This window comes from Falco biarmicus, chromosome 9 (assembly GCF_023638135.1).
Source record: "Falco biarmicus isolate bFalBia1 chromosome 9, bFalBia1.pri, whole genome shotgun sequence".
Lineage (NCBI taxonomy): Eukaryota > Metazoa > Chordata > Aves > Falconiformes > Falconidae > Falco > Falco biarmicus.
The window spans coordinates 36,587,618-36,610,717 of record NC_079296.1 but is presented as its reverse complement, the minus strand read 5'-3'; the positions used below and the strand labels follow the sequence as shown (position 1 = coordinate 36,610,717).

General features: G+C 50.4%; 1 protein-coding gene across 4 annotated transcripts in view; it reads right to left on the bottom strand.

The window, feature by feature from the left end:
- The window catches only part of ADAMTS14 (ADAM metallopeptidase with thrombospondin type 1 motif 14), a 39,441-nt gene extending 17,007 nt beyond the window's left edge, over positions 1–22,434 (bottom strand). For 2 of the 4 annotated variants that reach the window (XM_056352211.1, XM_056352212.1), the window contains exons 1-6: positions 22,244–22,434; positions 21,443–21,870; positions 14,039–14,195; positions 12,589–12,785; positions 3,780–3,863; positions 1,661–1,817 (exon numbers count right to left, since the gene is read on the bottom strand). In XM_056352211.1, coding sequence (XP_056208186.1) covers positions 1,661–1,817; positions 3,780–3,863; positions 12,589–12,785; positions 14,039–14,195; positions 21,443–21,870; positions 22,244–22,316 — 1,096 coding nt within the window. In that variant the 5' untranslated portion in view covers positions 22,317–22,434. The remainder of the gene's footprint in view (positions 1–1,660; positions 1,818–3,779; positions 3,864–12,588; positions 12,786–14,038; positions 14,196–21,442; positions 21,871–22,243) is intronic. The other 2 variants (XM_056352213.1, XM_056352214.1) reach the window with 1 other exon arrangement.
- Between the last annotated feature and the right edge of the window lie 666 nt (positions 22,435–23,100).

Sequence of the window (23,100 nt, the reverse complement as noted above, 5' to 3'; positions counted from 1 at the left end):
CAGGACCAGCTCTGCTTTCAGCTCAGTTTCAGGGCACATATGAGCTTGGCAGATGCTCCCCAACTGGTACATACACCCTACAGCAGTGGCTAAAGAAGCCAGCAGGTATTTGCCATCACCTCAGCAAGTCGCTTAGATACCCTCAGTGAACATACGCCATGAGCAAGAATTAGAGGTGCCATGGTCTGGCCCTTCATTGCACATAGCTCCAAGCTAGAAAGGGATGACAGGGATCTAAAAGGACTTTGTTTTGAGGAAAAGAGGCAAGAGTAAGCAAGTGTTACTATTCCAGCAGCCCAGTGAGAGGGCAGTTCCCAGTGGGTGAGGAGCAGCTGCACCGTGTGCCATGCAACACAGCCAGGCAAGGACACAGCATCCACGGGAACTTGTGCAGAAAGCAAACATCCATCCCAAAGATGTGTGAAAAACAGGGAGCCAGACCTGCAGGGAAAAGGGGAAGGAGCTGGAACGAGCAACTGTAGAGTAGGGCTACTCCATCAATCTCAACTCCCTCCCACCAAGGGGGAGTCCAGTGAGTTTCCCCCTTCTGCTGACATGCCAAAAAAGGTCTTCTCACCAATGCCTTTGGACACAGTCACTTTGCCAGGAAGGGTCTAGAAAAACGAAACAAAACCTGGTATGTCACCCACGCTGCCACACAGCTCCGGACAAGGAGCCCAAGGCAGGTCCACAGCTTGGTGGGGAGGCTGTTTGCACAACCCAAACTCTGCTCTTTGATGTCCAACAGCATGTTCATTCAAGAGGGCTTCCAGATGGATATCTCCTGTGGTTCATGCCCTGCTACAAGGAGATCCTATTCAGGAAGGCAATCAAAGTGAAGACAGTACTCTTCCATCTCTGTTTCCTCCCATGCACACCAGAAAGACTCGTGCTACAAGTCAGTGTGATGCTGCCAGCATGTTCATGGCATCAAATGGAGCCTCCTGATGGGAAATTCAGACTTTGCTAACAGTGTGGGAAGGAGGAGATCGCAATTTGGAGACAGCAGGCTCAGGAGAACTGGGAGAAGACACCTCTCATGATGACACCAAAGCATCTGCTTTTCTAATGGAGCCATAAAACACCAACAGCTTTTCCTGCAAATTTGTTACATTTTTTGCCAAGGTCTCTAACTTCTCAAGACCATATCAGTACAGCCTCTGCACCAAGAGAGTGAGAGAACTGCTGCCATCACCCCTGCAGACTGCAGTGAGACCTCCTCTTTGGCCCAGGGTTTACGAAATGCTCCCATGTCCAAGGCCTAAGAGGGCCAAGAAACCAACCGGTGTAAAACCAGGTTTTAAAGCTCCTCCAGAAGACAGAAATGATTGACTGGCCCCATGAAGCTCCATGTGGTATTCCATCTTTTATACATAATTTGAAAACTTTTTAAGGCACTATGGGACAAGGGGAGGATTGCTGCATGAAACCCAAGTATGGGCAGAATGAATAAAGATTATTTTCTTTTTTTAATCCGTTCAGGTTGATGCTCTGCCTTAATTCTGTCGTTCTTCTACTTTGTATTAAAAAAATACTGATTTTAATAACCTTTTTCTGGACCCTGCTGGCCAAGAAGCAGACTGTGTTTGCAAGAAATCCTCTCCCCTCTCTGGCTTTCCCCCAGCAAACTGCACATACCTGATCGAGATAAATACAGTACCTTGCATACCTGCGGGACCAAAATCTTGCCTGGTGAGGAATACAGCATGGTCATGGTACTCAGCGTGCTCCGGGTCGGAGCGCTGCTGCGAGTGAGCCCAGCGGCAGACCTGCTCCAAGCTCCGAGACGGGTTCCCTCGCTCTATCAGGCTGACTGACTGGGTAAAGAATTAAATAAATACATAAACAAAAAGATGGGTAAGTCAGTGGAGGAGAAGGAACCTGCCAAGAGTTCTGGAGTTGGAAAGACTCCTAAGCAGTGCTACTCCATCATTAAAAGCAACAACATCCCACTTTGCATCTGCAAAGCATCTTGCACCTTTTTTTATTTAAAACCAGCACAGAAATCATTCCCACAAATGGATACGGTCTGGGACATAAGGGTATATGACCCTCTTTGGTCACACAAGTGCTCGGGGCAGCAGTATATAAAAGACAAGAGCAGCTGGGAAGCAAAGAGGATTCAGATTCCCAGCTCCTGCGTGGGCTCCTCATCGAAACGTTGCAAGATGCTGATGCTCAGTGATGAGCAGAGCAGCACTACCCTGCAAAACTTGACCCACAGAGGCTGAGACCCTAGCAGAAAATAGGTGGAGGTGTCCAGGACTGTTTCATAGCAGTCATCTGGCCCTTCATCTTTTTTTTGTTGTTGTTGTTCAAGATTAGCATTTTGCAAACTTACGCTCTATAAATTATGCTCTAAAATAAATTATGCTCTCAGACAGGTACCTGCTGAGCCACAGCGGTGGGAAGAAAGGTAAAACATACTGCCCTTCCCCTGGCCCTTACATGGAAGCCACGGAAGTTTTATTCTACAAAGTGCAAGGTGGGAGACAAGAAACCGCAGGAGTTACTCAGGAAGCATCAGACCTAAACAGCGGTAAGCTGAGATCTCACTTGCATTCAAACATCTGCTCATTACTTCCCACATCATCCCCCAAACCCAAGCAGCAATGTAGCCGGACAAAGCAGCTGCCTCCAGTGCAGGCTTTTGGGAGGATATAGCATCCTAAACAGAGCCCCCCCGTTACTGGCCGTAACACTGCAGCTCTGAATCCCTTCTCCTCCACGTATCATCCTCCAGCCCAGAGCACAAACGCTGCTGGGAGGAAGCCAGACACATTACTGGCTTTCTCAGGTGGAGATGATGTTCCTGGTCTCCTAGAAGCCTTCAAAACTGAGCCAGCCTTTGTCCTCGTCCCTGCTCCTAAGAACCATCCCTGGGTCTCTAAGGTGCATTTGGTTTCTGCCAGCCAAGCAGATTTCTGTAACAAACAAGTTTTGCAAGACCTAATGGGTCTTATTTGTGGACCACACACAGAGACATCACTGTGTTGAGTCATTGATACTTCATGTAGGTTAGGGGCTTGCCACAAAAAGTATAGCTAATCACACTGTTTTAAAGAAAATCTTCCAGCTGCCATGCTCAAACAAGCCTTCAAAAACAAATGCAACCTGGGAAACCACATGAAACCTTCTCATGCTTTTCCTGTCCATGCCCAAGGCACCTGAGAGCTGCAGGACATCCAGTGAAGCCTCCCAGGGCTGCCAAGGCTGGGACACAGGAGATCCTGGCCTTGGCTTCTCACTGATATCCAGCTCCTACCAACTTGGGAAGTCACCTTTGTGCCGTCATCTACTGCCACCCTAGAGCTCCTGAGGAAGCCTCTTGTGGTTTTTCCCACATCCCAGAGCAAGCAGATGAAGGCGGATAACAGCCACCCGACAGCCCCCCAGGGATCTCTCTCTGCCCTGGGGCTGCACGGCCATGGGGCTCTCCAGACCTTCAGGCTCCAGAAACCAGCCAGATGAGGGTTCAGATTCATCACTGCCCAGCACAGTTGTCACTTGGGCTTTGACAGCTGACCTGAACAGCCTCATTTTTCCAAGCCGGGGCTTACCTAACTGTTAAATATTATGGTGATGACACACTAAGCCACAGTGTTGCTGCACACTTGCCGGCTTTGGAAGAAGCAGAAGCTGCCTGCTGTGCCTATAATACCGCATTTCAGCAACCCTCCTGCCCTCATGAGGCAGGGCTTGAACAAGGAAAGCGGCCAAAAAGCAGGGGCCAGCCTGAATAGCATCTCTTCCTCACCACGTCCAAACGCTGTATTTACCTGGCGGTATCCCACCATGATCATCCTGACCAGCACGATGTTGATGTGGACGCCCAGGGACTCGTCATGATAAATTTCATCTACCTGTAGAAAGGAGGGACATAAAACCAGAGAAGTTAAGATCATCCCAGCTCTCAAGCTCCTCCTGTCCTCCAGGCTCCCACATACAGCATCCTACCCGACTTTCCGAGACTACACAAGACCAGGTACAAAGACCTCATCTCCCTCCTCAAACCCCCAGCTTTTTATTTGTTATTTTGCCCCTGTGTAAAAACCATAGAGTCAAAAAGCCAAGCTGGAATAAGCCAAATTTCCCCAGGATGGGTGGCTCGGATGGTCAATGGCATCACCCGTCCCATCAAGAGAAGAGAGGAGGGCTGATTTTCCCACGGGGACTGCCTCCACTGCTGACCATCTCACAATGAGCCACTGCTCCCTTCGGAGCATGAAGTCTTCAGATGGAAGGAAATGCTTCAGACTCCAGCATCCTTGTGTTTGGTGGAAATTAAAAACGGCTTTTGGGAGAGAGATGAGCGATTTTATCAAAGCAACGGCATTACTCAGTTATACCGGTGACTCAAATTTGACCTACCACTTCAGAAACCCCAGGAGAAGACAATACAACAAAAAGAACAGGGAGGGCTTGTGAGTCAATAAGGTATCTATCAACATCAGCTATTAAAAATGATTTTGCAAAGGAAATAATAAGCTATAACCATTTCCTTCTGCGTTTCTAGGATGAATAAACAAATTCTAGTCCTAAGTGCTACCAAGAGAAGAAGATATCCAGATGAGAAAGGTCCCTCCGAGCTGTGCATGGTGACAGGCAGCCACTGAGAGTAGCACTGAGCGGGCAGCCATAAACCCATGCAAGCGCAGGAGATCCTACACCAGCCTTCACCCACCTGCAAAGCACATGTGAAAATACAGCCCAGGAAAAAAAAATCTGATTTTTAGAGAATGGGACTTTCTTATCCTCCAAAAGCCTCCGAAATGAACACTGACACAAATGGGGGTTCACTGCAGGAGTTGAGGAAGTCAAATTAAAACCATCTTTAATATTTACTAGGATGAATGTTTAAATTAAAACACACTTTTTCAACTTTGTCCAAGAGAAAATAATTTGCCTCAGCTCTACCACAGCCTTCCAGACTAGATGAATATTGTAAAGCCAGATTTATGGAGCTTTTCTATTTTTTTCCCCATTCCTTTTTTTTTAAGCTTACATTTGAACTCAGGGGTTGAGTGACAACTACCCCTTTACTGCTGCCCAAATCCAAGCCAGGCATTTCCCAGACTGCATGAGTGCTTTACAAGACCCCTAATTTATACCCTGTGTATCTGTTTGAAATGCCCACTTGGGCCATTTTTAAACCCAAAGACCCAAAGTTAACGTTGCCCCATGACAACTAATACTCCCATGGAGTGGCTTCAAGCTTTACAGAGGGGTAATACAGGTCCTGAGCCTGCCACATCTCGAATGCAGAAGAATTAAAAAAAAAAATAATCAATAAATAAATCACCAGCCCATCCTCATTAGTGCATCCCTTTGGATGCACAGGCTGTAAGCCCCACGGGGTCATTTCTTCATCAGCATGGAAAGATAATGCTGCACTGCGCATCCTCAGCTCACCCTTGCTCATCGTGGTTGGGATGCTCCTTCACCCTGCACCAGCACCTTTTAAAGGCATTTTGTAAGAATAATCAGAATACTATGAATTTCTTCCAATGCTAACTCTGGGGGTTTTTTTTGGTGTGCGCACAGATGGGAGGAAGGTTGTGCAGCATTGCAGCTGGGCTCCTGCTTGAAAGCATTACTCAGACCTACAGTCACACCAAAGCACGAAGCATCCATCCCAGCAAGGAGCTGCAACACCCCAGTGGGAGGGTCATGCTCAGCCTCGCGGTTTGGAATGTAGGAGGCTTTGGCACCCTGCAGAAAATGTTAGCAAACCTGAGAAGTCCCACATCAGGAGTCTGACCCTTTGCAAAAATATCCCAGCCTTAATGCCTGTTGTATGAGAGGCAATGTAAAAGGGTGAGAAATGAGGGAAGAGAGGGAGAAATGAAAGATATGCTATGGCCCTAAAGAGCTGGACCTAGGGGACAGTTCAGGGAACGAGGGGGAAAACATGGCCATTTCCTTCACTTTCCCAAATCTTTATGCATTTTCCTTCATCACCAGCACTTGTCAGGAGCTGGAGCATCATTAAGCCTCCTCTTCAGTCAGCACCTCAGCATCATCCACTGGCACTCTGTTCCTGAGGACCCTTCAATGCACTGTGACAAACCACGTTCCTGCCTTAGGAACCTCTCCACCAGCTGCAGCTCCTGGCCAAGCCCCGGCCTGACCCTGCTGTGACCCAGAGCTCCCAAGGGAGCAGCGCAGACCTCTCCCTGCCCAGCTGCACAGGCTATTCTGGCAGGATGCTCAGCAGACCCCACAGGCAGTGGGAAAGGATGCTGCATAAAAACCTGCCACATGGCAGCCCCAGCCGGCAAGAGAAGGGTCGCATCCAGGGGAGGGAGGAGCACAAGCAGAGGAGCTGGTGGGATGAGAACTTTGCTCTGTGCTGCCTGACATACCATGCAGCAATGGTTCCTCTCAGCAATGTCTCTTCCTCCCAGCAGTGCCTGCAAACAGTCCCCAGGCCTGAGAAGAGCTCCCTGCCCTAAATCACGCACCCCCAGGCAACGTTAGCTACCCTGGGAGAAAAAAAAAAATTTGGGAACAGCAATATTTTTCACAGGCATTGACAAATAAACTCATCAACACCCTCCCAGCACTGCGCATCCTTCCTCAGCCTTGCTAGAGGAGTGGCTATGGACAGCAGAACCACGAGCAGCTTAGGAACAGCTCATTAAGGGACTAAGACACAAGAAGCTGTATTATTCCAAGATGGGATTTAATCCCCTAAATCTTCCTTTTAAAGCAGTGCTAAATCCCACCCTTCTCCAGGTAGCAAGGACTAGGTACCCCTCCAGCCCCTGAACCAAAGGGTTAACCCTAAACCCCAGCCCCTGTCTTGTGTAGGGGAGGGCAGCGTTTAGGCAGGGATCTGTACTTAACAGATACCAGCTCAGCATCGACCTTTACAGTTAATTCAGAAAGCAGATGTGGAACCAGACTGCCCAAGGCTATGGACTTCCCTTAATAGCCAGATATAAATAATTGATGGAGGTAAAAAAATAAAAAAATCAAAAGCACTTGCTGCTGTGACTGCTCTGACCCCTCAGTTTCCAAGTTTCTGGTGGGCAGCATCAGCAGGGCCAGCATCCCCCACAGCACCTCAGTGTCTGTGAAAGAAGTGTCGATGGAGCTGGGGGTGGGGGGCACAAGCATCACCTCCCCACTCCCCACCAACCCACCCTGGGCTGGTTCAAGCAAGCAGAGGGGATGGAAATTGGCCCAGAGAGCAGTTTGTAGGCTTGGCACAGCTCCCCCTGCCCTCTGCGGATGCCATTAAGTGTGTCTGCAGAGAAAATCCCCCCCCGAAAATACCTGTTCTGCAATGGGCTCCAGTGAAGGGACCCACCTCCCTGAAGACAGATGGGATAAAGATCTTCTTAGCCCTCTCAACCATGTGGTTAGATGCCCAGCCTGTTTAACACTGACACCTGGCAAGAAGTGCTCTCCTATTTCATTTAAGAGAGAACTTTTTCCCCCACCTATAACAGACCAGCCCTTAAGGCTAGCTGCACGTTAAGTGCAAATATGCAAGAACACGCAGCCCACAGGACCCCCCGCAGGCAACTCCAAAGCCCCCAGCCCTGCAGCGCCAAGGGGACAACGCTAACACTTTACAAAGACTGAAAGGAGCATTTAAAACCCTGTGCATCCTCTCCGAAATGCTCAATCAATTTGTCAAGTGCATGGGACCCCCCTCCCAGACCCTCGCTGGTGCTGGGAGCAAGGAAGGCTGCCTACCTAAATCCCTGCAAGCCTCTGGCCAGCCCCGAGTCTGCAGCCCCAGACGCAAGATCTCGACAGCAAACCGCACTGGCAACATCTAGACCTCGCCGTTCTTCAGGGAAGGAAAACAAAGAGAGAGACACGAGAAGAATTTGCCAAACCAGCAGAATAGCTGACATTTCAAAACCCCAGATCGCTTACTCAGAACAGCCAAGTCATCTTTAAGCTCCTTTCTTTTATTCCCTCACTCAGTTTTCATGCCAGTTGATTCACCCTGAGCCTGTTTTCTGGGGACAAGTGGCTAGAAGCAGAGGCAAAAGTCCCCCTGACAACTTTATTTGGCCCGCTACATGCACTTGCGTCCCCTGCAGGGAAGCACACCACTGCGAACACCTCTGCAAGGGCTGACCCGCACTAGCAACGGAATGGAGGAAAGGGGAGGTTTGCTCTGCAGAGCAAAGCTCTAGATCTTATCATAATTCTCTACGCAACAGGCCATGTTGTCCCAAAAACATAGCAACAAACACATGAGCCTATGCAGGGGGTGGGAAAAAGTGTGTGCAGGCGTAACAGAGACATCAGAGATATTTTTTTGTTATTATCAGTTAGCATGGAGATGGATCATGAACGAACAAAAAAACCCCAGGCAATCATAGACCAGAAGGACTCTAATGTGCACATTATTTTAGACTGGTCTCCCTCCAGAAACGGCACCAAGCTCAGCAAATCTGTGTCTCAAGCAGTCCATGCTCCAGGTTGGCTTTTCAGATAATCCCAGGTTAAAATTAAAGCCAGACGTTTGATTTTTTTCCCCCCTAACGCTCTCCTCTGTGGGGTCTCAGTAGCACTCTTTGTCACTCAGCCCTTGGGAACAATAATTTATTTGGCTGATGTGCCGGAGGGGAGCTGGGCAAGTCCCAGCCTGGAGAGGGCTCTGACTCATGGGGTTTCCTAGTAACCCGAAACAATGGGAAAACACCAAGTACCCTGGCACCCTTAACCAAATCATGGGCAATATCCTACAAAAAAACCAGCAAACCAGTTGATACCAGGGCCAGGCTTAATATAGCCCAGAGCTTGGTTTGCCTCCTCTGAGCAGGGCCAGCCCCAGCCTCAAGAGCATCAGGGGCGAGCGCTGGGAAGTCCAGAGGAGAAAACCAAGGAGCCCAACTGAGTGTCAAGAGGCTGAAGAGCAAAGCAGGACACAAAACATTTCCTCTCCTCTTCCCTTACGGGGTGCTGGATCCCCTTCCTGGTTCCCAGCCCTTCAGCCCTCACACACAGCAGTCACTACGGCTGGGGCATGCTAATTTTGCTTCAGTAGCATCACAACCCCTGCCACAGGCAGCCAGCAAGGCCAGGGAATGGCTGTTCAACATCTTTGTTGGCAACACGGACAGTGGGACTGAGTGCATCCTCAGCAAGTTTGCTGGCGACACTGAGCTGCGTGGTGTGGTTGACACCTTGGAGGGAAGGGATCCATCTGGAGGGACCCTGACAGGCTTGAGAGGTTGGCCTGAGCAAACCTCATGAAGTTCAGCAAGGCCAAGTGCGAGGTCCTGCACCTGGGTGGGGGCAATCCCAAGCACAAATACAGGCTGGGTGGAGAATGGACGGAGAGCAGCCCTGAGGAGAAGGACTTGGGGGTGTTGGTTGACCAGAAGCTCAGCAAGACCCAGCAATGTGCCCTTTCAGCCCAGAAAGCCAACCACATCCTGGGCTGCATCAAAAGCAGCGTGGCCAGCAGGCCCAGGGAGGCGATTCTCCCCCTCTGCTCCGCTCTGGTGAGACCCCACCTGGGGTACCAAGTCCAGCTCTGGGCCCCCAGCACAAGGAGGACACGGACCCATAGGAGCGAGTCCAGAGGAGGCTGTGAAGATGATCAGGGGGCTGGAGCACCTCTCCTGTGAGGACAGGCTGAGGGAGTTGGGGTTGTTCAGCCTGGGGAAGGGAAGGTGCCAGGGACACCTTACAGCGACCTTTCAGTATTTAAAGGGGGCTTATAAGAAAGATGGGGACAGACTTTTTAGTAGGGCCTGTAGCAACAGGACAAGGGGTAACGGTTTTCAACTGAAAGAGGGTAGAGTCAGATGAGTTAGTAGGAAGGAATTCTGTACTGCGAGGGTGGTGAGGCACTGGCACAGGTTGCCCAGAGAAGCTGTGCAACCTGGTCCAGCAGAAGGTGTCCCTGCCCATGGCAGGATGCTTGGACCTAGATGGTCTTTAAGGTCCCTTCCAACCCAAACTATTCTATGGTTCTATGATTCCCCCAGCCACCACATCACCAAATATTCATTCCAAGAGCCCAGCATCAGAGAGGGGGCCAGGTTTTGCTAGGGTGGACAGTGATGCTTGGCTCAGTTATGAGAGATGCTCAGATGCGCCTTCTCCAGCACACACAGCAAGCAACGGCAAAGGATACATTTCCCACTCACTTCAACCTGACCTAAAATCCTCATGTAGCCTCTGAGCCAAGAAGGGAATGGCAGGCTGGGAATGCAGGCTGGGGGCTGGTAGGGAAGGCAGGGGAAGCTCTTAGGTGCACAAAAGGAGCAGTCATCCCCATGTCAGCTTCCTGGGATGGACAGAGTGCCGTTTAATGAAAAGTCTGGCATCCACATTTCTGGCAACAAAATAAGGGTTTGGTTTTTTTTTTTTTAAAAAAAAAACTTCTCTGTGACAAATCATTTACCACTGAGCTCCAGCTGACACCAAGTTCCTAATAAAAGGGTTTGTGTCTCAGGGAGAGCCCTAGGACCCCACCTACAGCAACGCTGTGTTAAGCCAAGCCCATGCACCACCAGGAAGGGGTACATGCCCTAACCCCCCTCAGCATCCAACAAGAACCCCAGAAAGGGCCAGGAAAGTTTATTATCAACTTCCACACTCATTGCCCCCTTTCCTTGGGTTATAGCTTGATAGAAAACCTCCTGGAGGCTTTCCCAGCTGGCTCCCATGTAGCATCTCCCCAGCATACTCCGGTCCAGCTCATTAAGTGCTTTCCTCATTAGAGGGCTGGCCAAGCCTCTCCTCCTTCTCCTTGCCTCCAACTAATGGGATTAGTGTTCAGCTGTGTGGTCCCTGCACGCTCCTCCCCACCAACCCCCAGCACCCTCCTCTCTCTCTCCCTCTGCCATCCAGGCCAGCAAGCATTTTTTTTTCTGCTGAATCGGGTATTTTAAGGCAATCTGAGCCGGTAAGGAAACGAGGCGGCGCCAAGGGAAGAGGAGGCGGACAGAGGTCATGGCAAAGCTGGAAAGAAAACGCACTAAAAACCAGAAAGAAAGAAAGGGAAGGGGGTGGGGGAAGAATATACAGAAGGAAATAATACTCGGGGGAAGTATTTGTTGCATGCATTATCCTGGTTTTTTCCTTCTTTTCATTGATGCTGCTTTTTCCCCCCCTTCATTTAATTCATTATAGTCTCCAGTGCTGCCTTTATTTGAATAGACAGCGGTCCTCCCTTCTCCCAGCACAGCACCCCGTGCATTCACTCCCTGAAAAGTCCTGCCCGCGGGGTATAAACCATGAAATGCGCCTGAAAACCAACCTTTTGATTAGAGCTGACAATCCCCAGGCGCTCAAACCGTCCATCCCCCCAGATCGGAAAGGAAAAATGACATCATCTCCGACCCCCGTAACGTGGGAAGAGCCCGGGGTCAGAATAGGGAACCCTGCAGCTTCCCCCGTGCAGAAGGATTTAATAAGCAAAGGGTAGACACTTTCAGAGAGGGAACTTAAGTGATGCTGAGAGCATCCAACCACAGGCATCAGAATAGAGCACCAGAGAAGAAAACGTTGCCATGAAGGCATTTGCTTTTTAAAGCCAACATCTCCTCTATTTGGGACTGGCCACATTATGCTTGGCCTCTAATCCCATAAACCTTTACCCCTTATGTTGACAATTTTCCCTTCGTTACTGGCAATATGGCTCTGAGCCTGCCTGTCAGGGCAGAAATAATGCCCAAACAAACAAGCAAACAAAAAGCAAAAGCATCCTCATAGCCTGGTTATTTCCAAGTTGGTTGTGCTTCTCAAACACTTTCCATCATCACACAAATACTTAAAAATACTTAAAAATTAAGTACTTAAAAATAGAGGCGAGGATAAAGCATGGAAAACAAAGCAAAAAATGGGAGAGTGCACGAAAGATCTGCAGACCCTATCTGCAATCATTCAGGTGCCAACAGAGCAAACCTGCGAGATGACTAGATGAATAAATGTTGATCCTTCCACATCTCTCAGGACTTGGGGAGTATGTACATTTTTATCTTAAAAAGGAAAGATAAGCAGTGTAGGGAGTCAGCACAGGCTGCCCTGTGCCACCGGGTGGAAGCAGGGCTGCTGTAAAGCTGCTATAAACTCCTTTTCAAACACATCTGACTAATCCTCAAGGTGCCCAGGTTTTCCAAGGAATGTGAAAAAACTTCTGAAAATCTATAAAAATCTTCCCCATCAACAAATTTTATTCAAAAAATAAAGCACCATAATTACAAAATAAATAAAAAAATTCATTTCAAACTAAATAATCAACAACCATTCTCTTTCCTCACATTTGCTGAGGTTTTGGCGACAAGAAGAAGATGGTCTTGGCCAGGAGAACAAGAAGATGCTCTTGGACTCAGGTGACAGATGGTGATGGCAACCAACATGCTGGGCCGTGCTGTCGGCCAGGGGAACATGGCAGAGATGAACAGAAAAGGACTCTGCTTTCCATCACTCCAATTGCTACAGCAATTAAATGCCAGAGCCGTCTGTGTGCAGGAACAGCCCTTCCTGCAGCACTTTCCCCACTCCCAAACACATTTTTTTACCAGGATAACAGATTTGCAGCATGGGAAGAGCAGTAAAGTAAGGGAAGGGTGGGAGCCACAGCCCCCCGCAGCCAAGCCTTACTATGTTCATGAGGGTGAGGACGTAGTTCTGGACGTGCTCCTTCCCATGGAAGCGTACCACCGAGTCGTCCACTGCCAGCAAGACCTCGATGTTGTAGTCGTCCTTCCTGGCATGGCGCCTCTTGCGATCCGCGTCCCCCAGCCGCTCTGTCATCAGCTCCAGGGAGTTGGGGAGATCACCCACCCGCACACCGGGCACTGAGCAAGGCAGAAAAAGAAACAGCCATTAAGTTGACCTGGCACTGTGGTGACATTCCAAAAAAATACAAATCAAGCCGGAAAAATAAACTGGATCTTTAACTCCAGCCAGGTCGCTGATCCACCCTGCACTGCAATGGGGAAACGGCTCTGAACTGGGAGCACCAGCACTAAAAGACACATCTATGTGACGATGGTCCTGCACTGTCCATTGGGTGGTGGGAGGACACCTGGGGATGCAGTAAGGTAGCTAGGAGGACAAGTACAAAGCTGGGGGCTGCTTCTTGGGAGCAGATAGCTGCAGGCAGAGCATCCTCCATCCTTCATAGCACCCTTCACCCTTCATGCATCCCTCACCCTGTACCCAACAGCACCTTTAAAACACTCAATTGCAATTCTATTAGCGATGCCACAAAAGCAACAAGCATACTGGGGAAGACTTTTAAACTTTTTTAAAAATCAGGGAGCTGCTTACAGTGCCACAAGAGGTAAATAAACACCAAGAAAGACTAACACCTCTGTGTAAATATAAATAGGTTTATAGAGTGCTGTTGCACAACATTGACCCCGTGTTTGTAAACTCCTGGGTGAGCTCAGCTTTATGCAGGTGAGAGGGGAAGTGGGCAGGTGATTTATGCACACAGAGTGTAGCGCACAGCTAAGTGATGTTATATTAAAAAAAAAGCCCCGTTTTCTCCTTCAAGGCAAAGAAGAAGAAAAAAAAAGAACAAAGCTTTAGAAAAGCAAAATTAATTATGAACGCTGGGAAAAGGAAGGGCTTCTATCAGCTGTTAAGAAGTCAAATCAACACCACATTTCACAGCAGATAGGTGATTAAAACAAGACTGCAGCACCTACATCTTCAAGCCGCAGTCAGCAGCCAAATCGGACCAAGTCCTCATGACGCCTTTTCTCCCGAGTCCCAACTCCACTTCAATGCCAAGGCTGATATGATCACCCATGGGCCTGATCACACCCATCTAGGAGATTATTGTTCTTCGAAGAGGAAGAATAACTCATATATAACTCATCCAATTTTAACAAATTTCGAAGAATTTCAAAGTTTCCAGCAAAAGCCCAGCATTTCCTTGCCTTTCTTCTCACTGATGACCCAACCAGTGGTTAAAGCCAGCCTAAAGCCATGGGGTGAGATGTACAAGACAGAGGGCAAGTGGAAGAAGACACCCTCCCCCCACAAGAAACAGTTGGGAGGGAACAATTGCTGGGAAAGACTAGATTCCAGCAGCCCCTACCTTCAGGGTGGAGGTCCTGGCGGGGCTCAGCACCATCCTGCCGGATAGCTGACCGGCGGTACACCACGTGGGCTCTCCCATGCTCCTCTGTCTCCTGCTGCCCCCTCTCCAGGGGCTCAATGAAGAACTCGTTGCTGTCTGTCCGAATGAGGCCAGCCTGGATTCCAGAAAGAAACAAAGAAAAGGGGAAAAAAAAGGTGTGCTTTTATATATGCATATGTGTACATGCACACTCAATATATGCATTAAAGATTGATGCAGAGCATGCATGAATGCAAAGAGTAAAGCATCCCAAATAAACCGGGTGTCTTGTTACTACTCCATGACACTGGGATGGATTTATTACCGTGTTCATGTATGATGATCCTTAATTTCTCCTGTAGATGGGGAAAAAACAAAAGGGGGGGGGGGGGGTGGGCAAACCAAGCAACCAAAGAAAACCTGGTGACGAATCAAGTTATGCCTCTATATGGCTAGGAAACTCTATTCCTTCTCATCAGCGACAAGTTTTTCTGCCTAACCCTGCACATCAGGGGATACAGGCTGCATGCACAGGCTTCCACACCACCTCGCCTCCCTGCACCCTCCAAATCCCCAGGGCCACAGTGCCAGGGAGGAATCTTGCCATTTCACTCACGCTACAATCTGCAATCACAGCGAGAAGGAAGCGTAAAGAAACCATCATCTCTGCCTCACAAAGTGCTTGAGTATTAACACAGGAGAATCCCTTCAGAGAAACTGGAAAGCATTAGGACTGCATGTCCCAAACATGGGGAAGATGAATGGAAGGGCAAACATCGCTGGAAATGTCCCAGCTACTGACCTGCTCCTAATTAACACCAAGCTCCAACCAAATTCCCCTTACATCAGCCCAAGCACTCACACACTGCAGTGCCAGCCGGCTCGGACTTCTGGCAAGCAAAAGGATCGCCAGGATTTGGCTTCCATCCCACAGGCAGCCCCCTCCCAGCCCAGCATTTTTTCACAGCTCCCTCCATCCCACAGGCGTGTGCCCCTTCCTCCAGGCTGCCCACTGCTGCCTGCTGTTGAATAGCTGCCTGGAAAGCACAGGCAGGACATATGGATCTGTTCTTACAGAAAAGCCTTCAAAAGCATGTACCTACTGGAGTCCTCATCAGGGTTGGGGTACTGGAACTGTTTTCATCCAATAAAATAAAAATTACATATATATATATATATATATATATATACACACACACATTTTGCACAGAGCTGTATGAAGACGTGAGCTGGGCTCTGTAAACAGCCAGGAAAAGCTGGGGCTCTTCCAAGCCCACCTGGGTCATTGGATCCCCTTCACATTCACGTACCATTGCATTCCTTGTGGCATCAGCCAACCTGGCTCTGTTAGACTTCATCAAATTTCCTGCTCCACTTGGGTTTTATTAGCTGCTTAACTCCTCTGCAAAGCAGGGTTTTGGCTGGTTTTGTTTTACTTCCTTCCCAAGGAATCTAAGTACAGGCAGTTGTGCTAGGATCAACTTGCCTGATACACGTATCTCAGGTCCTTCCCACAGGAGACATTCAGGTCACCAGGGCAGGACCTCTCCAGTAAGGGCCTGTCCCAACACCTCCGGCCAAGGAGGTGAAGATCACAGCAAGGTTCAACCAAGAGTCTGGAGCACCAAGGCAAGGTGGTGGTGGTGAGGCAGAGATCAGGGCAAGGAGTCAATCACAGATCAGGTCCAAGTGGCAAGTTGGATGCGCTTGGGTGGCAAGTCAATGATGATGGGGCAGGTCCGAGGCATTGCTCTTTATTATACAATAAGAGGAGGTGGGTTTAATACAAAAATTAGTAGCTAGGAAGGACAAAGCACTGGGCATCTAGCACAAGCATCAAAAACACTCTTGGATTTTATATACCCAAATTACGCTGATGATTTCCCACCAACTAACTTGCTTTCAACTTGCACATCACTACAAATTTGGGCTGGAGTGGCACTCCTGCTACCTAAAAGCACCTGATGCGGTACCCCTGCCAGCATCCTGTTTTAGCTCGGTGGCAGAAGCAGTAATGCCTGCCCCAAGAGGAGGTCTGCTGGGACACCACTACCCTCTCGCAGCCCTGCCACGGGGTGTTTCACCTGGGACGAGGCACCCCAAAGCCAGTTCATGGGTTTACAGCGAAAGCCGGGACTTGCTGAGTCAGGCGGCCGGAGGAAAGTGCTGGGGCAAGGCTGGATTAAAATATGAAAGAGCCTGGTCCTGAGCCACAGCCCACTTGGGTTTGTGCTGCTCTGCAGCTCGTGACTAATTATATATGGCACAAGAAATAAAGCAGCCCAGGCTTTCTCGCCTGTGCCTTCTCCCAAAGGCCGGATGCAACACGCTGCTGATTGCAGCGATGACCAACAGGCAAAGTGGGAACCGCAAGGACTTGTGTGCACATCTGATCAGAGCAGCCTAATAAATGAAACAGAAACCGCAGCAGTCGCCTTGGCATTTACAAAAAAAAACCCAAAAAACCCACACAAACACAAAAACACCAAAAACACCAATGCAAGAGGCATGCACAAACCTGCCCAGTCTTAAAAAGGAGCAGTTCAGGTTGTATTTCTGCATTTTGCGAAGGTTGTAAACGTAGCAGCAAGAGAGGCCAGACGCCATCCGAAAAGCCTCTACAAGCTTTCCTTAGACTCTTGCCAAGTGATCAATCCCACCCTCAATGATCAATTTGCCTTGTGACTCCAACCCTCAGTTTTATTTGGTTTAATAGCACCAAATCAAATTAAATCTGGGAAGGTGGGACTACCACTACCAATATTTCTAACATGAGATGCTGTCTGCAGCTCTCAGAGAAGGTCATTCCCAAACTCAAAAACGGCCCTTTGAAGACAATTCCACTGGAAAGAAAGAAAATACTATTTTTTTCTTCTTTTATGGAAAACACCAAACTCCCTTCTGAAAGCTCGCAGAGGGTGAAGTCTCTTTTCCAGCTCTTCTGCATCTCCCCAGGCTATGGGAGAGATGAACTGGCTCGGCTGGCCCAGTGCCAGCCTCGCTAAGGGGGGGACCCCCCAGCACCCCGGGTAAGCAACTCCTCCATCACGGCTGGGTAAAAAAACCTCCAACTCCCACAGGAATTCAGGAAATTCTGACACTTCAACACAGCTGAAATGTGGAAAAGTTAATAAAGCAGCTCCACTCAGCCAGAGAAGCAAACAGCACTGAGGAGGGGGAAATCCAGCTGCGTGCATAGTATGTATTTTTCCTACACGATTCACACTTAATTTGGACAAAAAGTCCCAGAAAGCCAGGCTATATGAACACAGGCACTGTCGTAGCCACCGCTCCCCCTTCATCCAGAGATTGCCTGGCGAGGGCATCGGGGGATAAGTAGAGAGATGCATCTGCCCTGCGCAGAGAGGGACAGCACCTTGCAGCAGCACGGCATGTGTGGCACCAGGGCATGGTCCAGAGCTGCTCAGTCACTATTTTGGTACCTCTCAAGCCATCTTTGCACAACACTTTGCAAGCCATCTAACATGACACTCTGCACTCCTTGACTGCTTTTCCCTGCTCTTCATACTGAGGCAAGAGAGGGTTTGGGATGTCTACAGACAGGGAGCTGCTCCACCTTGGCTTTGCCAGGTGACCCAAGAACCAGGATTCAAAACTAGGTCCTGGTGGGTTGAAGGCATGGAGACATGCTCAGTGCTAATTAGTTAATTAGGTTTTCAGCCCAAATGGGGCCTTGTTTTCATCTCACTGCCAAAAATTAGGATTATCACATGGGAGAAAAGCCCTCATACCCAAGTAAAAACCAAACCAGCCAACAACAGGGGGACCTATGCAACAAAAGGGTCATCCCCCGCTCTGGGCATTAAAACCAACACCTTTTTTAGTCCCAAAATTAACCCCACAGTTCAGGAGCTGCAACAAAAATCCTGGAAGACAAACCCATGCTTTCTGCACTGGGGCATCATTATGGGGACTGTTTCTCCCTTCGTTCCACATTAATTACCGTTCCTGAGGGCTTTTGTGCTCTGCTTATCTGCTGCCACCCATCCAAAGGAAGCCAGGGCGACTGGGATGGAAAATGCTGGCTCTACAGTTTGCAGCACACTGCCATTTGGTGCAAATAACCCCGGAGAAGAGTGGGGGGAAAGTCAGCGACAAAAAGCAAATACAGTGCCTACAGACAATAATTCTTCACCCTTCTCTGCAACCAGCAAAGCACGAAGGAAGCAAGGTCAACCACAGGCTGCTAAAGCCGGTATGGAGATACGGGATGCCTTCAATGTAGTGAGATGTGTCTGCCAGGGGAGATTTCTGCCTAGCGCTACTTTACCAGTTAGGAATTTGGTGGCTTAGATCAGCTTTGAAATTATGTTATGGACGACAGCATCTTCCCACCCTGGTACGAGACACCCTTACAAAAAAAAAAAAAAAAAAAGCCCATATTTTCATGCATGGATGCCTGCAGCAACTAATAGCCACGGACAGTACCATGGGTTTGGCATCTATGAAAAAAAATCATCTCACTTACATGGCTAAATATGGATTTAGGAAAGATTTAATGTGTACTCTCTTTTTCAAGAGCTGGGTGTTTTTTCCCCTCATTATTTATAATCTCAGTCTCTGTTTATACACAGCGTAAGCTCTTTGTGTACACAGCCTTCATCCACAGCATCCCACAAGGCTTCCTCTGACCAGAAACAAGCAGCCAAATGCCGTCTACAGTGCACGCTATACTGGGATGCAAAAGCTGCAATCCCCTTTTGAAATGTGTGGGTAACTTCCAGCAAAAGTGCACAGCAATTCCAGGGTATGTGCATATCAGAGAGCAACAAAGCTACCTCCACCTGGTGCTCCCCATGTTAAATTACTCCCTATCTAGCACGACATGAACAGCACTCCTGACCGCATACATCCCTCCCAGAAGCTCTACCGCTTCCTTGCTGGGTCCTGCTAGAGGTACAGCATGGTCATGAATACCATCCTCCCATCCCATCCATGCCCATCACTGCGTTTTGGTTCTGTTTCTTGCTCCATTTGCTAAATCAAGTTCTTTTCATCGCTTTTTTGAGGTCCTCTTGGTCTCATGACTCCTCCAACGGGGAAGAACCCTGAGCACATATAAGCCATCATGCTAACTTAAGCCAGAGGACCATGCAGCAACCTCCACCAGCCAGAAAATCCAGGAAAGAGAAAAACCAACTGCTACACTGGATGTATCACAAAACCCTCTTTACTGGGGAAGAAGCAGAGCCTCTCCTCAAGCTCTGTCCTCCTGACCTCTTCCCCCAGTCTGCAATCGCCACATGTGCTTTGCCAGATGATGGGAAATTGCTGCTTGAGGCCAGGGCATTTATTTGTTGGCCATGGAGCAATAAATAGACTGTAGGAACTAAAAAAGAAAATTTATTTTTTTTTTTCCTATTCCCTAGTACTGCTGGAGCTCTTCATGAAGAAATAAAACATCTGCGAGACAACACATCAGCAATCACGATGCTAACATCACGTCCCAGATACTTCAGAAATGGGGCTGCACTAAAAACATCCTGCAGAAGCCCTCAGCGTTTGCAAACCGCCGAAGCCCTGCGCATCAGCACAACGCAGCCAGCTCAGCTAATCCCATCCTGCAAAGCAGCAGCAAACCCCCTGCAGAGCTGGCTGCAGCAGGGGTTAATGAAGGTAAAGAAAGATGAAGCAAGTGCCCAGAGCTGCTGATCCTGGGGGAAAAGCCACTTCTTCCTCTACATGAGCTTAAAAGAGTGGGCTTGGAGGTACCATGGATGGCCAGACAGGTGTGGCTGAATAAATCCACATGCAAAAGCATCCTGCAGTACAGGCTACACCCTAAACCCGTATCGCTACCACCTGCAGCCAAGGGATGGCTGGAACAAGGGCAAAAATAATGACAACCCCCACCTGAGGTGTGCAAGGGGCTGAGATGGGAGAACTTGGGGTTAAAGCCTATAAAAGTCTGGAACAGTTAAACTAAAGTCATTTGAAACGGACCCTAACAGCAGAGTGGGCTCTGAGGGAGAGAAAACCCCTAACACCGTCCTTGCTGCTTCCCGACCATGGTGAGACATGGACTCAGCTGCCAACCGCTTCCAGCATCCCTTCGCTCACAATGCCAACGGAAATGATACCTGCACTGCAGTACAGCCTGCACACTTTAAAAACAGGTCTTCGTTCCAGATGCAGCACTACTACTTGCTTGCTGGAGCTATAGGAAATACCTTTAAAGCTTTCAAGCCTGCCCAAATGCACCAGCCCCAGCACGACCCATGTGACGGTGAAACTTCTGTAGTTCACAGCCTCAGCTGATTCCAAAAAAGATGCTTCAAAAGCTGTGGATTATGTGCTAAAATTGTTGGCAAAAAAATAAACTACTATATGTAGGCGACATACGTATTTCTAGCTGTGCTGCTCTATCATTTCTGCTTGTATAGTAACACCAGGCACTGTATAAAAAGAAAGGAATGCCAAACTGTGCTTGCAGACAAAATTGGCTTAAGGGACTCCCAGAATAAAGCAAAAAAGAAATATATATATATATATATATAAAGCAAAATAAGGCGTTTATTCCTACCCAGGAGTAACATAAGTAGTACCAGGAGAAAACAGCAAACACTGGCACCTAAAACGAGAATTACATTGGCTCAAAGGCAACTTGAAGGGCAATGGGCCAAAGGGTATGAAAAAAATAAGAAGCAGTTCCTCGAGTGTGTCAAAGGTAGAAAACCTACGGGCAGACCAGGCACTGGAGATAAGGAGGTAACGGAGCCATTTAAGCAATTAAACCCTGTGGCAGCAAGTTACCAAGACTGAACTGTGCTCACCCCGCAATCAGAAAGCCAAAAGGCTCTGAGCATGTGAGCAATTAGGGGAAAAAAATAAAAAATAGGTCCTCCCCTAAAAAGATGCTTAGAGGCCACAAGCCTGCCTGCTAACAGTGATTGCAGGGGATGCTCGAGCTCACTCAGCCTCATTTAAGAGGTGGAAAACACAGAGATAAAAGTTCCTGAAGCCATCCCAAGGTAAACCATGGGCGAAAAAGGATGAAGCAGCATCACTGGCAGCGTGGGTACCCATCCCGGGGATGGGGCTGAGCCCGTGGGCACAACAGCATCTGGCACGGTCCACCTCTGGGCAGGAGGCGGCTCAGGCATGGGACAGGCAATTCTTTCAACCCCTTGAGATAAACATAGCGGCACACTGGTCGGAGCGCTCTCATGCAGTGCCCTGCCCCACTTATGCCACAAGCCACACAGGGCAAGGGTACCCATAGCTGCTCACTGGTCAAGGGCCACGTACGGCACGGCCACCTCACGCACCACCGAAACATCACACTTCAGGCCACCACGTCCCACCTCTGACGAGAAAGCCACCGCAGAAGGCGGGCGGCACACTCCCACCGCCCCAGCTTACCAGTCCGTCGCAGTTGCTGATGGCCACGGCGGCCCCGGGCATGCCCGAGATGTCGCCTGTGAAGAGGCACCGCTGCTGGAGGGGCTCTCGGAAAAGCACCTCAAAGTCCTCCTGCCACTCGGCCACGGCGCCCGGCGGCACCAGCCGCCGGTTGGGCCTCAGCCGGAGGTGCAGCTCCTTCCCGAACACCGTCACGTTGAAGTAGAGCAAGCGGCCGGCGGCGCCGTGCCGGGGGGGCCCATCCAGGGGGCTGCGGGGCAGGCGGCGGGGCGGGCGCGGGGGGCAGGCGGCGGGGCCCGTCCCGGTCCCGGTCCCGGTCCCCGCCGCCGCGCCGCCGGACACCACGTGCGAGAGGAAGCGGCCGCGGCAGTCCGCGCTGAAGGGGACGGTCACTCCATACTCGCCGAGTTTGCCGGACAGGAGCAGCTCTGCGGAGGCAAGACGGAGGGAAGGGGCTCGGCGCCGTGCCCGCGGCGGGGTGTCGGTGGCCGGCCCGCCCCGGGAGCCTTCGGCGAGCCCCGCCGCAGCCCGGCCGGCCCAGCGACTGCCCGGCGCGGCTCCGCTTTGTAGTTTTAACCGGGCGCGTCAAACGTAGCAGAATAAACTCGGGCTGACGCGCCCCTCGCACGCCAAGCACGCCAACTATTTCTCGCCCAGCCTCCATCTCCCCCAATTGCCCACCGCAAGCAAACCCCCGCCGGCGGCCGCTCTCGCCTTTCTCCCCATCCTCCGGGGTGCCAACCACCTGTCAAAACAACCCCCCCGACCCCCGGGGACACCCCCCAGCCGCCGGGGCCGTACCTGGGGCGCTGCCGGCGGCCAGACAGCCGTGCAGGGGGACGAGGCAGGAGAGCACCAGCCGCAGATAATCCATTTGGGGCCGGCGGCGCGGCGGGATGCGGGGCCGGCGGGATGCGGGGCGGGCGCCGGGCGCCGCCCGCCTCCCCCCGCCGCCGCCGCCGCCGCGGGGCCGTTGGCGCTGCCGCCGCCGCCGCTGCCGCCTGCGGGGGGGGGGGGGGGGGGGGGGGGGAGGGAAGCGGGCGGCGCCGCGCTGCGCGCCCGCGGCCCCGTGCGCGGCGTGGGGCGGGCCGGGGGCAGGGTCTGCGCTAGGGGGTGGGAGTTGCCGAGAGTTAGGGCTTTTCTTATTATTTTGCCATTATTTTATTATTATTATTAATTTTTAAAATAATTTTTATTTACCTTTTCGTGTTGTTGTGCGTTTGTGTAATTTTTTTTTTAAAGTTCTCGGGTTGCGTTTGGATAGTTCTTTTCCTGGAGATTTTTTTTTTTTTTTAAAGAAAAAAAAAAAGCCTTTTCGGGCAGCCGGCTCCGGCCTGCCAGCCCGCCCTCCCTCCCTCCCTCCCTCCCGCGGCTCCCGGCGCGCCTCGCCTTTGTTCGGGCAGGGCTGGAGCCGGGCGGCCGCGGGGCAGCCGGAGCCCCCTGCCCTGCCCCTGCCCCCTAGCCCTGCCCTGCTCCCCACAGCCCACCCCTGCGCCCCGCGCTGCAGCGGGACCCCGCGCAGCGGAGCTCCCGAGGGGCAGCCAAATCGCCCCCTAGCACTTCAAACAGCTGCTGCCTCGAGAGGTGTGGGTAAACATCCTGCTCAGACACATCTGGGATGATCTGGGTTGTTTGGTTTTACTCCGCCCCTCTGTTCA